We start from the raw sequence: 14,117 nt of genomic DNA, 5'->3' as shown, positions 1-14,117 counted from the left end.
ATTCAGCAGGTTTTTAGTTGAAAACAAACAAATCACAATATTTTTAAAGAAACGTCCATACATTTAATATAAACGTTGATTCGTTGGGTTTTGAAGTATTTTTGGATAATATTCGATAGGTTTTTGTTTTGGTTTAGGTTCTTATTTGATGATATTTTCTTATTTGAATTTAATGTTTCTAACTTAAGAATCTTTAAAAGTCTTTGCGAGTTGAAAAACTTAAAATCTAAAAGGAGTTTGTTTTTAGAAATTCATTCAATGCTATTTGAAAGTCTCAGAATGAGGCTCTATAGTAATTGCTAGGGGCTTCTATCTCCAGACGAATGTTTCATATAAATACGTATAACCACGTATAATTGCCGTATATTTTGTGCATATTTCATATATAACCCGCGTATATGCCATATATTCTAACCATTTCGCATATAAATTTGTATTGGCGGATAGAAATAAAAGCTCCTAGAGTAATTGGCTATCATTTGAGAATTTCAGACTGGGTTTCAATCGTTTTTGGTTATCATTTACTTTTGGCTTTTGGTCGTTCTTAGAAGTATTAAGATTATTTTAGCGAATCATTGGCGAAATAATTTTCCTTCAATGGCTATGGAATGAATTATATCTTCAAATTCAACAGCGGTGAAGAGGCCTTCATCTTTGACAGTGCAGTGTTATCATTCGCATCTTCAACGTCATCTGGCTCTGCGTTCTACAGATTTACCGGCATTAAAAATGTAGTAGGTAGTAGCATTACGTTAACAAAAATTTCCTGTAATGTTATTACAATTGTAATAGCTATTACTTGACCCGTCTGTTACAATATTAACATGTTACCTAACATTAACGGTAATGCCAGAATTCTAACATTATTAATATGATTTTCTAACATTACACACGCAATGTAATGCCAAATGTAACATGTTACCTAACATTAACGGTAAGAAAATTTTGGAAGTGGGTTTTGGTGGATCCTCAGGATTGTTCAAAACCGCTCCTGGTTCTGGAAGAAACCCCAGTCTGATCCATCCTGAAGATCCACCAAAACCCACTTCCAGAATTTTATTACCGTTAATGTTAGGTAACATGTTAATATTGTAACGGACGGGTCAAGTAATAGCTATTACAATTGTTACACACTACCGGTAATGCTAAATTTTGGCATTAAAATTGTAATAGCATTACTTTGGCTCTTCGTTACAATATTAATGTGTTACGGCAAAATGTAAATCAGTACTGCGTTCTGTGCCATTTCGATTCGGTTTTGATTGAAAACAATTGTCTGATCCCAAAATTTTACCATTCAGATGGTTTGCTATAAGAAAATCAAAGAAATTGACATCAACTGCGCGTCGAATTAACCAAAATACTCTTGATCAATAGCAATGGAACAAAAATATACTAAGTGGCTTAAAAAATAATCAAAACTTTGAGCATTTGACGCAAAAACATCCAAAGCAAATATCCCGAAATTACCTCGCGCCAAAACTTACTGCCAAAATCCCTCTCCAATGATTCTAACCAAAAAAGCCGGTGCATGAATAATAAATAAACAAAACAAGAATTGAATGTTTAGCAGTTGTTGCCTGTCATTTCAAATATCTCATTTGAATTGTTATTCGAAAACAAAACTGCGCGCGTGTTTGTTAAGTACTCATCGATGTGAATGTCATCCAGCGATTGATCGGTAGATGGCATTGCTTCATTCCAGCTTTGATCATATAATTTCATTCTTGAATTTCAAACAAAAAATTTGTTTCGTTTCTTAAACCTCCGCATAATTTTATTAACAATTCGTTTTGTCTGTTTCATAATATAAAAAAAAATCCTTGTTGCACAATGAGGAACGAGCTTATAACTATAGAGTTCACAATGAATGAATGAAAGAATCTCGCTTAGAGTATTTTAAGTCGTTTCTCCAGCCAATAGCGGTAGTTATAAATGTTTGTAAACAGATGCGGTGATGTGGTGTGATCGATATTTGTTGAGTCATTTGTCCATGCCAACAGACCGTACAACACATAATAGTGGTATCTATCGTTGTTTCGATCGCTTTGTTCGTGTAAACATATCAATGAAGCGCCGTTTGATCTCTGCAAAATGGAGAAGAGAAAAGAAAAACAAAACGTACAATATGAATAAATTTTACCACCACTACCACTTATCTCGATTTGATTAAGCCAATTTCACGGTTGAGAATCGCAAGATAAACGCGATGATTACCAACGTGAAAGAATGTTCTCTCACTGAATGTAGAGGAAAAGAGCAGTAACACTTTTTTGGGCTATTAACATTAACGGCAACAAAACGCGTTTTAAGTTAAATAATGCAAAAAAAAATTAGTAAATAAAGCGGAACGATAAGTAGAACAATAAACATCTTAACGATGCTTTGCGTTCATTTAACCTTTCGCCAATTTCACACAAATTGCACGTACTTTGGCCTGTATTATTGACCCCGTTTTTGCCGTCACTCATGCCCTGAATCAGTATTTATATGGAAATTCTAAATTGGTTGGTGTTCACTCCGAAATCTTCGATCGAAGAAAAATAGAGCAACGCTCATTGGCTTAACACATCGATGAACTAGAAACCATTTTCTCGCTAGAAAAGCCTTTAGGAAATTTTTCATTGAGAAAAAAAAAAACATTGAAATTCGTTGATTTTTGCTCAACAGAAAATAAAATCCCATCTCCATTCTCAAGCAACTGAATCCAAGCAGAGAGAAAGTTCATTGATCGTTCACTATGAGTAACATTCAAAATTCATTGATCGTGTTCGTCTTTGTGTCTTGGATAAAAAAAAAACACATTTATCACGCTTATAACTCACGATTTTAATGCCTTGTCCGTTCGAATGGCCGGCACAAATGTTTTGCTTGGGGAAGAAGATTTGTAGTCGATTTTGGTGATTAAAAATGTCTCTGCATTGATCAACTTCGAATATTTGTATATTCTCCGTACGTTCGATGAGGCTGCGACGGGGCGAGAAAAAGGAAATTTACGATTAATCACATGCGCAGTTTGCGTACGAATCCGTTAGAATTTATTGAGAAGAACTGACAGAAAAAACCGTATTGCGTGCTTACCGTCCATTGACATATTCGAGTGAGGTGACAAAACATTTTCGATTGGCCAAACTTTGTGCAGATTCTTGATACTTTGGCAGACACGAGCTGGCAATCTGTGTATTTATTTCCATCTCTTTGTTGAGTAGCAATAAAGCCTGAATGAAACAACAAAAAAACAAATCGCCACATTTTTTTTTTCGTTCCAAAAGCGACGAAACGAAAGAGCTCATTATTTAATTGCAGTGGCACAATAAAGAATATGTATATATAAAGTAGAAAAAAATCAGAATCTCAAGAAGAAGTAGGAACGACAACAAGAAAAAAGTGTCGATAAATCCGGTTTTTACCATATTAAAACGCAACTTCTCAAATCGATCCATGTGATTGTCCGGCAAAATAATTTCGGATACATTACGTATTTGATACAAATTTTGAAAGGTGTCAACGGTTTCTTTCATTTTTACATACAGTTTGTCTTGCGAATACCTAAATCACCAATGAAAAATTGAATAGAATAACATGAGAAATTATTATTGATGGAAATTATTGATGCAAAGGTATCTAAAAATAGACGAAATGGTACAGGAAAAAAAGCAACACAAGAGAGAGAGAGAAAGAGAGAGAGAGAGAGAGAGAGAGAGAGAGAGAGAGAGAGAGAGAGAGAGAGAGAGAGAAGAAAGAAAAGAAGAAGAATTGGTGTGTGCCACATTGGGTCAACGTCACTTACGTCGAAACGCATTCGAGTGTGGTGAGCACGGCTCTGGGATGTACCAGCGAGCCCAAACACACGAATTTTTTGCCGTTGGCCGAAAAGATTTGCACCAATGACTTGATTCGCAGGTTATTGACATTACTGTTATACACGGTTGGATTGGTGATTTCGCATTGACGATAATTGCCCGTATAATTTTCAAAATTGGCGGCAGTGGATTTTTTCGAAATGGTACGCTTTCGACAGCATATATCTTCACAGCTTCTAGCGATCAGGAATCTAAACAACACATACGTAGAACAATTTATTTTCCATTTCGATCAATTGAGACGGTTTGTTTAATCGTTGTATTTTTGTTGTTGTGATTTGTGCGTGATGTGTATAATGAATAGGTAGAGAGAAAAAAACAGCAAACAGCACAAAATGATTTAAAATTGAACTAGAATGAATACCATGACCTGTGTATGTGTTTTCGTTCTATTCTCGTAATACAAAATTTATCGTAAATTAAAGCAATTTGATTTAGGGCTCACCTTGATCTTTTCGTTTGATGGGAAAATCGGCGAGCCAGACAGGCATATTGGCTGCAATTGCAATTGTATGTATCGACTTTAACCTTTGCTTCAGCTAAACAATCGTCTTTCTCCGGCGTCTATAATCTCATATCGAAAAGAATAGATCATCCAAGCGAAAAAGATCATTTAAAAAAAAGAAGATCATGAAAAATTCGAAGAACCGATCATGTAAAATTGAAACAAAAGAAAACGAAAAACGGCGCAACAACGCAATAAATCATATGTCCAGACACACAAATTGCGTACATACATTTTTGACGAGGATATTTCGCAAATCGTTCACAAGAAATGCACGTAAACGAGACGGTGGCTGCAAGCTGCTGTTGTCGTCCATCTGTGATAAGAGCTTAAGATTTTCGATCACTTGATTTTGGTTTGATGCGGTCGAACCATCGATGCCATTGATCAATAAAATCACAAATATCAATGTGACTATTCGTCGACCCAAACCGATAACACGGGCCATTTTTCTTCCGATTATAAATCACACACAAACACGGCACACACAAAACACAATGAAAATTTCAAGAAATAAAAAACACTTCACCGGCGATACGTTTTCTTTTTCCTTTTGTTTTTATGTTTCGCCGAAGCCTTGCTCTTCTACTGTGCTCGTATCAATTACAAATGAGTTATGTAAAAATGAGTTGAGAGAGAATCTGTTCTTTTTTACATGTTTGTCATTTGATAAGCCACACGTTTCCATCTGCGCACAGAGAGAGTGGAGATGGTGTCTTTTCTTCGTGCACAAGACGAATGCCACGGAATAACCGTCGTTCACATCAACAGACCAATGCAGAGCAGCGCGCGAGCAAGAGGTTGCTGCTGCTTCTGCTGCTGTTGGACCGGGCGGTGAGAAGTTGAGAATGAGCCGGGCGCGCGCGCATGAGCACGCTGACAGAGGAAACCAACTAACTGTAATCATGTGAAGAATATAATTGATTTCAAACCAAAATCGAAGAAGAATGTTCTTTTGTTCCTCTCCAACCCGATCGAGATCGATTGGACAAGAACACAAGCGAAAGAGAAAAGAAAACCAAACCCGCGAACGCGATCGAATGGTTTCATTTCATCTATATATTCCTTTTTCGTTTTCCTCTTCTCTTGATGTCTCGACGTGTTGTGTGTGTGTGTGTGTTTTTTTTTTCTTTGCTCGCTCGATCGCTTGCTTCTCTTCATGTTCTCTCGTGGTGTTGACGTGGTGTCTTTTTTAGTTGAACGCTTGCGCTTTGGTCGGTTTTACCTTTCAATTCTGTGCGGCGGCCAGATAGATCGTCATCAAACACACATTACAATCCGAGCATTCAACAAACGTTCACCTCTTCCTTCTTTCGTTCGGGGTCCAATGCGTATCGCCACTCGTTATAATTGGCGATGTGATCTTCATTTTTTTCTCTCTTAGTTTTTTTTTTCAATTCGATGATCGTCATTTGCAGTCGTTTGTTTGGCTTTTCAAAGGCTGGGTCGCGCGCATCAACGACATAGTCTTATTTTTATTTTTGTTGTGATTTTAAGTTATTGTTGCTGTTTCGTTGTTATTTTTATGTTGTGCAAAGCAAACGCGCGCGCGTCTTCGTCTCTTTTCAGATTGGTGCATTTATACACATTCGCATTTATGTTGAAAAGGAGAAGGAAAAAAAAGAGTCGCGCTGATGTGTGTTCTTCTTTGGAAAATGCATGCGATACAATAACAAAAGCCGATATAAATTGTAATTGGTATTTTTCATTCTTTTTCAACATTTTTTGTTGTGTATGTATTTCTTTTTTGCATTTCGCGAATTGCTTCGGTTTTACGAACCGTGCTCTCCGTCTACTCTGTGTGTATGGATTTCTGTGTGTTCTCAATTCTCTTTTTGTCTCTTGATTCTTATGCTAAAATGTTTCATTCTGATCTCGCCTTTTATGATGCTGATTATTATTTCCCTTTTGTGTTGTGTGCACTTTGTGGTGCTGTTGTTGGGACGCGGGTAAGCATACGAGCGCCTTCTCTCTAGCTAATATTGCTCGCGCGCGGTTTATCGCATTGTTATTCACCACTTTTCTCACTTTGAATATTTGGCTCTGAACGAAATGAATGAGGAACTTTCCAAAAATAAACCCAAGCAAAAGAATTCAAAATAGAAACAAATGTCGGCAAAAGTAATAAAAGTAAATGAAGCAAAAAAAAAAAACGGAGCAAAAAAAATGAAGCTTTTTGTCAAAAGGCAAACCATTGCATTTGAATATAGAGCGCGCGCCTATTGAGCAGTACAAGGACTTATAACGTAACGTTAAATTTGAATTGTCTTTTTTGTTCGCTTTTCGTTTGTTTCTTGGAAGAAAAAAAGAACTTTGTTGTATAATATGGTATGTAGCTTATGTAATTGTGCACTGTAGAATGCGCATGCGTCTGAACCAGTGATAAATACAACAATAACATTGCATTCTGTCACTTGTGGCTAAATGGATCTCTATGTATGTGTCGTCATGTGTGCGCACGTATTTGCAAATACCAAAGAAATTTCTCCAACATTCGGTGTATGTCTGAGGCCACCACGGTTACAATCAAATGATACACACAACACCATTGACACCAAAAAAGCCCAGACAGCACAAAAAAAGCGAAACTTGATTAAAATTCGATTTCGTTAGTTTCTCAATTTGGTTTTTCGGAAATTATTTTTGTTCAATAGACGAGGCCTTTGTTTTGATTGGTGCAAAGTACAAGCGACTAATTGATTATGCTGAATTCAACCTTTGTATAGACAACATCTGGTGATGCATGAACGAGACAGGCGACGACGCGTGTGAGTGTCGGATTGACATACAAATCAACACACAGTCAAAGTCGAACAGTGTACAACTGAAAATTCATACATCGTACGAGTGACAGATTCCGTGACAGGGTAGGAAAAAGCACCTAGGCAAATGACAAACAAAAAATATCGAAAGACGAAAATTAGTGTTTTAGATTGACGAAGGGCTGAATTTGATGAAAGGCAAGGAAAAAAGGACACAAATCAACATTGCATCGTCAATAATCGAATATCGACAAGCACTTCGAAAAAGAGACAGAAACAGAGTGTTAGGGAAACAAAGTGTATGTGTGTGGAATCGAATCGAATCATTTGGTTTAGTGCTTTATTTTCTCCCCACTGATAAATTTATCGACGGGCGCTACCACATAAAAGAGGAAGAAAAACGGAGCCAATCATGCCAATTGTGAATATAATCAAACGTGCATCCAATTATATTCTCGGATCGGAGGAGCTGCAAGACAAAGCCGATAGCATTTTCGAGGATAATGAGGTGCTTTTTTGTAAAAATAATGTGTGCGTCCATCCGCCTGCGCTCGTTCGTCAAGAGTCCGATATTTTACATTATCCAGGCTATTTGACAGTGACAACGAAAACCTTTACCGATCAGTACAACAATGCAAAACGGCCGACACTTTTGCTCACCTGGATACCGAATGCTACACTGCGAAAATGCCCATCGACCGTCGAAAACAACGGACTACCACCGCCATCGATGCTGAGCAATGGCGCCACCAATATGACAATGGATAGCATACATTCGTACACCGATGAATTGAAACAGCACAAACTCTATAATCAAATCTCGGACTGGAACAGCAAAAACCATAGTTCACAAACGTGTCTGGAAACAGTACCAACAACGTTGCCGATCATCAGTAGTACAAACCCATTTTTGGATCCGTATTTGTATGAAAGTGAAAAACTGGGCGCTGAAAATATGGACACAATCAGCGTGAGCTCGAATTCGGATCGCGCCAGCAGCAGTGGTGTACATAGCACGTACGGTGGTGATACGGACACACATCATGATGATTGTGTGTTTACCACGGAGGATTTGAAAAAATCCATGCCAAATGTTGAAGAAACGGAAGAAGAGAAGGAATTGAAACGTGAACTGGAACCATTGATTGAAACTGATGGCGATAATAAGGCCATTGTCGTCATCAATGCGGCCAGACAAAATGTGAAACAGCTGGTTCAGCCGAAGAATCAGCTACTCTTGACATCCGTTAATATTACGATAGCCAATCCACAAATTCAGAATCAAGACTTATCGCCAGAGGAAATGCTGCTCGAACCAAATGTGAAGTTGATGCGAACGCAATCGATTTGCTCGGTGGAGGAGACAACATCGAATTGGATGACACCAGAACTGCTTGCCTACAAACACAATTTAGCATTTCCCGACAGTGTGACATCGTCACCAGTGCTCACCCGAAATGTGCCAATGAAGTGTCGACGCTTCTCTGTCGATTTGAGCCAAATGCGATCGCTGCGCCTATTTTTCAACGATGAAAATTGCACATCGGGCCAATTGGTGATCGCATCACGCGAATCACAGTACAAAATTTTACACTTTCACCACGGTGGGCTCGATCATTTGGCTCAAGTGTTACATCAATGGCACTGTCTATTGCACAATATCAAATTGGCTCCGGGTGTTTTCGGACACGACGAACACAATTTACCCTACAGACAGTTTATGGTTTGCCGTCCTGAAGTTAAAAAATCGGAATTGCATCCCGATGAAGGAAAAGTCAACAAAATCACCACGGACTATTTTTATGGAACACTCCTCAATGAAAAGGGACAAATCGAAGATGATCTACTGTTGCGAAAATGTGTATTCTTCGGTGGACTCGAGAAAAGCTTACGAAAAACCGTTTGGCCATTTTTATTGCATTGCTATTCTTTCAATTCGACCTTCGAAGATCGCGCTCTTCTTATGGATATTCGGAAACAGGTTGGTGGCACTTTGTTTTAAGATTTTATTCTCTGATTGAAAAATCAACATTTATCCCTTTTTTTCTGCCTTGACTTCTGAAATCTACTTTGATTTCTTTTTGTTCATGCTTTTTACTATTATTTTCTGGTTTTGTTCCTCAAATTGTTCACAACCCTATTTACATTCGCTCAGTTTGTTGCGATTAAAATATAAAAAATCAAGTTAAGCGCTTAACATTCTTACGAGACAAACTTTCTCATTTTCGACAGGAATATGAAGAACTGACTCGTCGTCGCCTATACTCGATGTCGCCAGAAGAACAAGCCCAATTTTGGCGCAGTGTTCAGTGTATCATCGAAAAAGACGTTGTACGAACCGATCGAAGTAATCCATATTTTGCCGGAGATGACAACCCAAACATAGAAAGCATGAAAAACATCTTATTAAATTATGCATATTACAATTCAGGCACTTCGTAAGTAGTTTTTCCGTGAGATGACAATGGCGATCATTGAGTGATACCCGTTTTCATCCTTGTCCTTTTTTTCATCTTTTCTAAAAATGACACACTTTGAATTCTCCAGATACACTCAAGGCATGAGTGATTTACTTGCTCCAGTTTTGTGCGAAATAAAGAATGAATCGGAAACATTTTGGTGTTTTGTCGGACTGATGCAACGAGCGTTCTTCGTATGCACCCCCACGGATAATGACATCGACAAAAATCTCGTGAGCATTTTTTTTTCTATTTTTAAACAATATATTTCATTGAATTTAAAACAAAGATTTGTGAAATTAAGGACGAACCACACTTTCAATAAAAAAAAATTCCCATACTTATTTTCAGAGTTACTTACGTGAGCTAATACGAATAATGGTACCTAAATTTCATACACATCTCGAGAAATATTCGGATTCAAAAGAGCTTTTGTTCTGTCATCGCTGGATATTGCTGTGAGTGACTTTTTTCTTAACGTTATTTTTAAATAAGCTTAAACTTTTTTCTCGAAATTAACGCTTTATAATTGAGTGCTTTTCATCATATGTCAATTAAATATGATTTTTGACTAACAATTTTCCAGCATTGTATCTAAATTTTATTGAATTTCTTGCAGCTGTTTCAAACGGGAATTTACCGAGGCGGTGGCTATCCGAATGTGGGAGGCGTGCTGGTCAAATTATCTTACAGATTATTTTCACTTATTCTTATGCTTAGCGATAATAGCCGTTTATGCTGATGATGTGGTGGCACAAGATCTTCGCACCGACGAAATGCTTCTACATTTTAGCTCCTTAGGTATGTCTGGCAATGCCAGACTGGCATGTGCATTTTTTCATGAGCTTCCATACAAGTTCAGTTTCTTTTTGAAGAATCGAATAATTCAGATTTTGGGTATTTTTTTTTACATCGTTCAAACATAACTTCATTAATTAATTTTTGGTCGTAAAATCGACACTTGAATGTTGATAGAAAAAAAATCATTTGAATTTACATTTACTTTGATTGAAAACCACACCTTTTCACCGTGAAATTCGTTTCTTCCCACAGCAATGTACATGGATGGCCAATTGATCCTGCGAAAGGCGCGAGGCTTACTCTATCAATTCCGGCAACTACCGAAAATCCCATGTACTTTATCGAATCTCTGTCGACGTTGTGGCCCTGGCATGTGGGATAGTGGTCATCATCCGGCAATCGAGTGCATCGGCCACACCGACGACGACCACTGTATCTTAAGTGATGAATAAAATTCTAGTTAGCAAAAAGTATTAAAAGTTACCGCTGTTCGAATGCAATAACACGTTTACTAAATTTAAAAAGAAAAATCAGCAACAAAAACTATCATTGCAAATATTTTTTTTCAACAGTTTCCATGCTGAAAACAAATCTAGTGAACAATTGAAAAATTCCCATTTTGCACCAAGGATCGTCTTGTTTGCAACCAAAAAATGAGTACTCTCAACCGATTGGGACATTTTCAGAATAGAAGTGCCACACGCAAAATGCAATTGTGAATCTATTGAAACCAGCAAAGCCAATCTAATTCATGTTTCAATGGTTTTCAACGCTTCGAACAGTGACAAAAACAAAAAAACAACAGAATTCTTCTCTCAGTTTTTTTTTTCTTTTTTCTAAGCTTCAAAACGAATGATAAAAGTGCTTAAAATTTAAATCTATTTTTGTATCGAGCCCAACAAAAACCTCACAGATCATAGCATTCCAATTGTAAAAAATGCTTCAATCCAATCAATTTAACAGCTGCACACGTTTGCTCTAAATGTATATTTTTATTTGTTTGTTCGCGTTTGAAAAAGTCTATTGTATAGAGAATTTAATCACACAAAAACATAGCTTCAATACACCTACGTGCAAGTTCGTAGGCCAAACAATTCTGGTTTAAATTGTTCCAAAGACTCCAATACGATGGTTGCTTCATTTCGTTGTTCCGGTGTTACTAGTGAACAAATCGCTTTAGTTTTTAAATATCATGGTGAACAACACAATGAGAACAACAACAAGTACAAAAACGACTTATTAGAGTCAGTGTTTAAAAATCAGATGGAAGAAAAATAGTGAAACTATACTAGTTTATGCAATTTATACGGAGGAAAATTTAAAAAAAATGAAACACCTCACAGATTACGAACATATAGCCATTTTTAAATAATAAATTTATAAAAAACGGAACGATACAGTATACAAAATTCCGTATTGATTTTGCGTTCGATTTTTAAACCGATGGGATTTTGGACAGAGGTGATTCGAAATGGAGACGATGATGGAAGGAGTCGAAAAAGGACTTTTAAAGAAAAGAGCAACAATGTCTTAAAATGTCGATGAATGTAAAGATCTCAAATAGCGGAAAGGACAGACAGAGTTAGAATGCAAAGTTCGAATGTTGGAGATAAAAATTGAAGTCGAATAGTTTTTGGGAGGATTTCAGAAGTAAAAAACAAACCATCAAGAAAAAAATATCAATTTTGGAAAATATTACCCAGATCGTGAGAAATATCCAAAGGAAAACCAAATATTTTCGAAGCAATATTTGAATTGTGAAAAAATGCGATTTTCGCACACCATTTACATGAAGGCAATTTCTTTTAAAATGAAAACGAATATTTTGAATTAATTTCCAACAAACACAACATTCCCTCCGAAAAAATTATTTTACTTTTGAAAAGAAAAAAAAACGAATAACAAAAACTTGATATTTGTTTTTGATTTCTCCCAAAGAAAAATGGCACTGAATTTGAAAAACGAAATTGCGTAAAAATATTGAGAAAATGATATATTAAAAGATCGAGAATGTTGATATTTCAGTCTTGAATAGAAATGAACCAGAAAATCATTTCAAAACGGTTTTCTGATCTCGGTTTTGGAAATTCGATGTAAAATCGATGGTACGGTTAGAGCGCTACGAGAAATTGTTGAAAAAAAAAATTAATCAAATCTATATGTAAAATTGTGTAAAGCAGCATTTGCAATCAATTTATTTTGTAGTCGATTACGTTTGATGATGTTGATATATAAAAATCACAAGTTAAAAGAGACAACAAAAAAATCTAGAGATGTGACAAATAAAAAGGTTATGATGCTTTGCAGAAAATTTTTCCTGAATCAGTCAGCGAATGTGCGACTGAGGCTTTAAAGTGCAACGCTCAGTTCTTGATGAAAACAAAAAAAAAATGATGGTGGCTATTGGTCATTGGAAATATGCTTTGAGAATATAATAAAACATAAGCAAATTATGATACAAGGTCTTGATGTGTGTGTTTTTTTCTGGCAATTTGTTTCTTTGCTTTGTTTTTTCTTTATTCTTAATCTGGTTTTATGGCTACAAAAAATATCAGTCTACAAAAGAACGAAAAAAAAGAAGAGGAAACTTTCCACAGTTTGTAAAATCTTATTGGCTAAGACTAAGTTATTATATGTATTCATATAAATATAATACAAAGAAGTCTTTGCTTTTAGTTCTTACAGTTCGGTGTGTGTGTGTGTTTTATGATATTAGCATTTTCGCTATTTAAAACATAGTATGTGTACACCTGCATTTTGGGATTATGTGCGGACCGTTGTATCTACCTCACGTGGCACAAGCGAAGCGCTTAAAATGAGCTGCTTCAGGGTGTTTTCGTTACCATACATCATCACTTACAACTCTATGATTATTTAAATCATTTATTTATTCAACTTAATTGTATACCTTTTGCTTCTCGATGACGAGAAACTCAAGTAAATTTTGTTTTTTTTTTGTGTGTTTGAAAAATGAATGAATTTTTCTAACTTAGATAGTTTTTTTTTCTAGTCTAGAAGTGTAAAAATGAAATTGAGCCGAAGAAAATCGTTGTAATCAAACCAACAGAATCTTTTTTGGCGCAATTCCCTTGGCCATTTCGAATTATTGTTAAATTAGGTATTATGTATATAAAAAAGGAGAAGAAAAAACATGACACATAATGACTTAAAACTTTGTGCGATTCGAAAATGGGAAAAGCCTGTTTCCCCCTTTGACACAAACAAATACGCTTATCATTTTAATGGTCTTTCTTCTTCGGCTTTTTTGGATTACGTGATCGACTCTTTGCTTTGCACAACGGACAAATTGGTGCATTTCGATGGATCTGCTGATGGCACGACAAACATGACTTCATTGGAGGTGGTTGTTGCCTAGAAATTTCAAATTGGAATTTTTTTTAAATATGATCGTCGGATCGATGAAAGAACAGAGAGGTGCATCTCTGTTGAAGAAAGAGTTTTTTTTTCTTGAATCCTCTACGTTAAAAATAAAATAAAATTCAAAATAGTTTATAAAACTGAAAACTAAACTCAAAAAACAAATACACACAAGTTTTAACCAAACATGTGTTTTAAGATCGCTGAGCATCTCAGCATTTCGTAAGGCACGGATATATCCGAGCATATCGACGACGCATACTGTATAATACAGTGGCGTGTGTTGCTACGTGCAGCCGCAACGACTCGACCGAAGTGTGTTCAGTTGATGTGGCTGCACGCAGCAACA

General features: G+C 36.3%; 3 protein-coding genes across 7 annotated transcripts in view; 1 reads left to right on the top strand and 2 right to left on the bottom strand.

Annotated features, from left to right (window-relative positions):
* Positions 1-1,764: 1,764 nt before the first annotated feature.
* LOC129575002 (phenoloxidase-activating factor 2-like) lies at positions 1,765-6,521 on the bottom strand. The gene is made up of 7 exons (XM_055457751.1): positions 4,601-6,521; positions 4,309-4,427; positions 3,791-4,054; positions 3,411-3,549; positions 3,082-3,218; positions 2,826-2,967; positions 1,765-2,087 (listed from the first exon to the last, which is right to left on the bottom strand). Exons 1-7 carry the CDS (start codon positions 4,814-4,816, stop codon positions 1,890-1,892), a joined length of 1,215 nt encoding a protein of 404 aa, XP_055313726.1. The 5' UTR covers positions 4,817-6,521; the 3' UTR covers positions 1,765-1,889.
* A 374-nt stretch (positions 6,522-6,895) lies between these two features.
* LOC129575001 (TBC1 domain family member 16) lies at positions 6,896-12,851 on the top strand. Of its 2 annotated transcripts, none has more exons than XM_055457749.1 (7): positions 6,896-9,111; positions 9,363-9,568; positions 9,678-9,822; positions 9,941-10,047; positions 10,209-10,390; positions 10,643-10,860; positions 10,963-12,851. In XM_055457749.1, the coding sequence occupies exons 1-6, from the start codon at positions 7,543-7,545 to the stop codon at positions 10,840-10,842; spliced, it is 2,409 nt and encodes an 802-aa protein (XP_055313724.1). In that variant the 5' UTR covers positions 6,896-7,542; the 3' UTR covers positions 10,843-10,860; positions 10,963-12,851. The 2 variants fall into 2 exon arrangements, with proteins under 2 accessions (XP_055313724.1, XP_055313725.1); XM_055457750.1 differs by having other exon boundaries at positions 6,901-7,235; positions 7,293-9,111; positions 10,643-12,851.
* Positions 12,852-12,863: 12 nt separating this feature from the next.
* LOC129575003 (zinc finger C4H2 domain-containing protein) overlaps positions 12,864-14,117 on the bottom strand; it is a 3,774-nt gene continuing 2,520 nt past the window's right edge. For all 4 annotated transcript variants that reach the window (XM_055457755.1, XM_055457754.1, XM_055457753.1 and 1 more), the window contains exon 6: positions 12,864-13,762. In XM_055457755.1, coding sequence (XP_055313730.1) covers positions 13,630-13,762 — 133 coding nt within the window. In that variant the 3' untranslated portion in view covers positions 12,864-13,629. The remainder of the gene's footprint in view (positions 13,763-14,117) is intronic.

This window comes from Sitodiplosis mosellana, unplaced genomic scaffold, assembly GCF_009176505.1.
Source record: "Sitodiplosis mosellana isolate CC-2019 unplaced genomic scaffold, AAFC_SMos_1.0 Smas_scaffold_6166, whole genome shotgun sequence".
Taxonomy (NCBI): Eukaryota; Metazoa; Arthropoda; class Insecta; order Diptera; family Cecidomyiidae; genus Sitodiplosis; species Sitodiplosis mosellana.
The sequence above is the reverse complement of the archived record's forward strand: the minus strand, read 5'-3'. Positions and strand labels throughout refer to the sequence as shown.

Coding starts and splice junctions, on each gene's coding strand:
- LOC129575002 (XM_055457751.1), bottom strand. CDS start 4,816: ATGGCCCGTGTTATCGGTTTGGGTCGACGAATAGTCACATTGATATTT. Junction 4,428..4,600: donor GAAATATCCTCGTCAAAAAT/GTATGTACGCAA, acceptor ATGAGATTATAG/ACGCCGGAGAAAGACGATTG. Junction 3,550..3,790: donor ACACTCGAATGCGTTTCGAC/GTAAGTGACGTT, acceptor TTGGTGATTTAG/GTATTCGCAAGACAAACTGT.
- LOC129575001 (XM_055457749.1), top strand. CDS start 7,543: ATGCCAATTGTGAATATAATCAAACGTGCATCCAATTATATTCTCGGA. Junction 10,048..10,208: donor TGTCATCGCTGGATATTGCT/GTGAGTGACTTT, acceptor AATTTCTTGCAG/CTGTTTCAAACGGGAATTTA. Junction 10,391..10,642: donor TCTACATTTTAGCTCCTTAG/GTATGTCTGGCA, acceptor TTCTTCCCACAG/CAATGTACATGGATGGCCAA.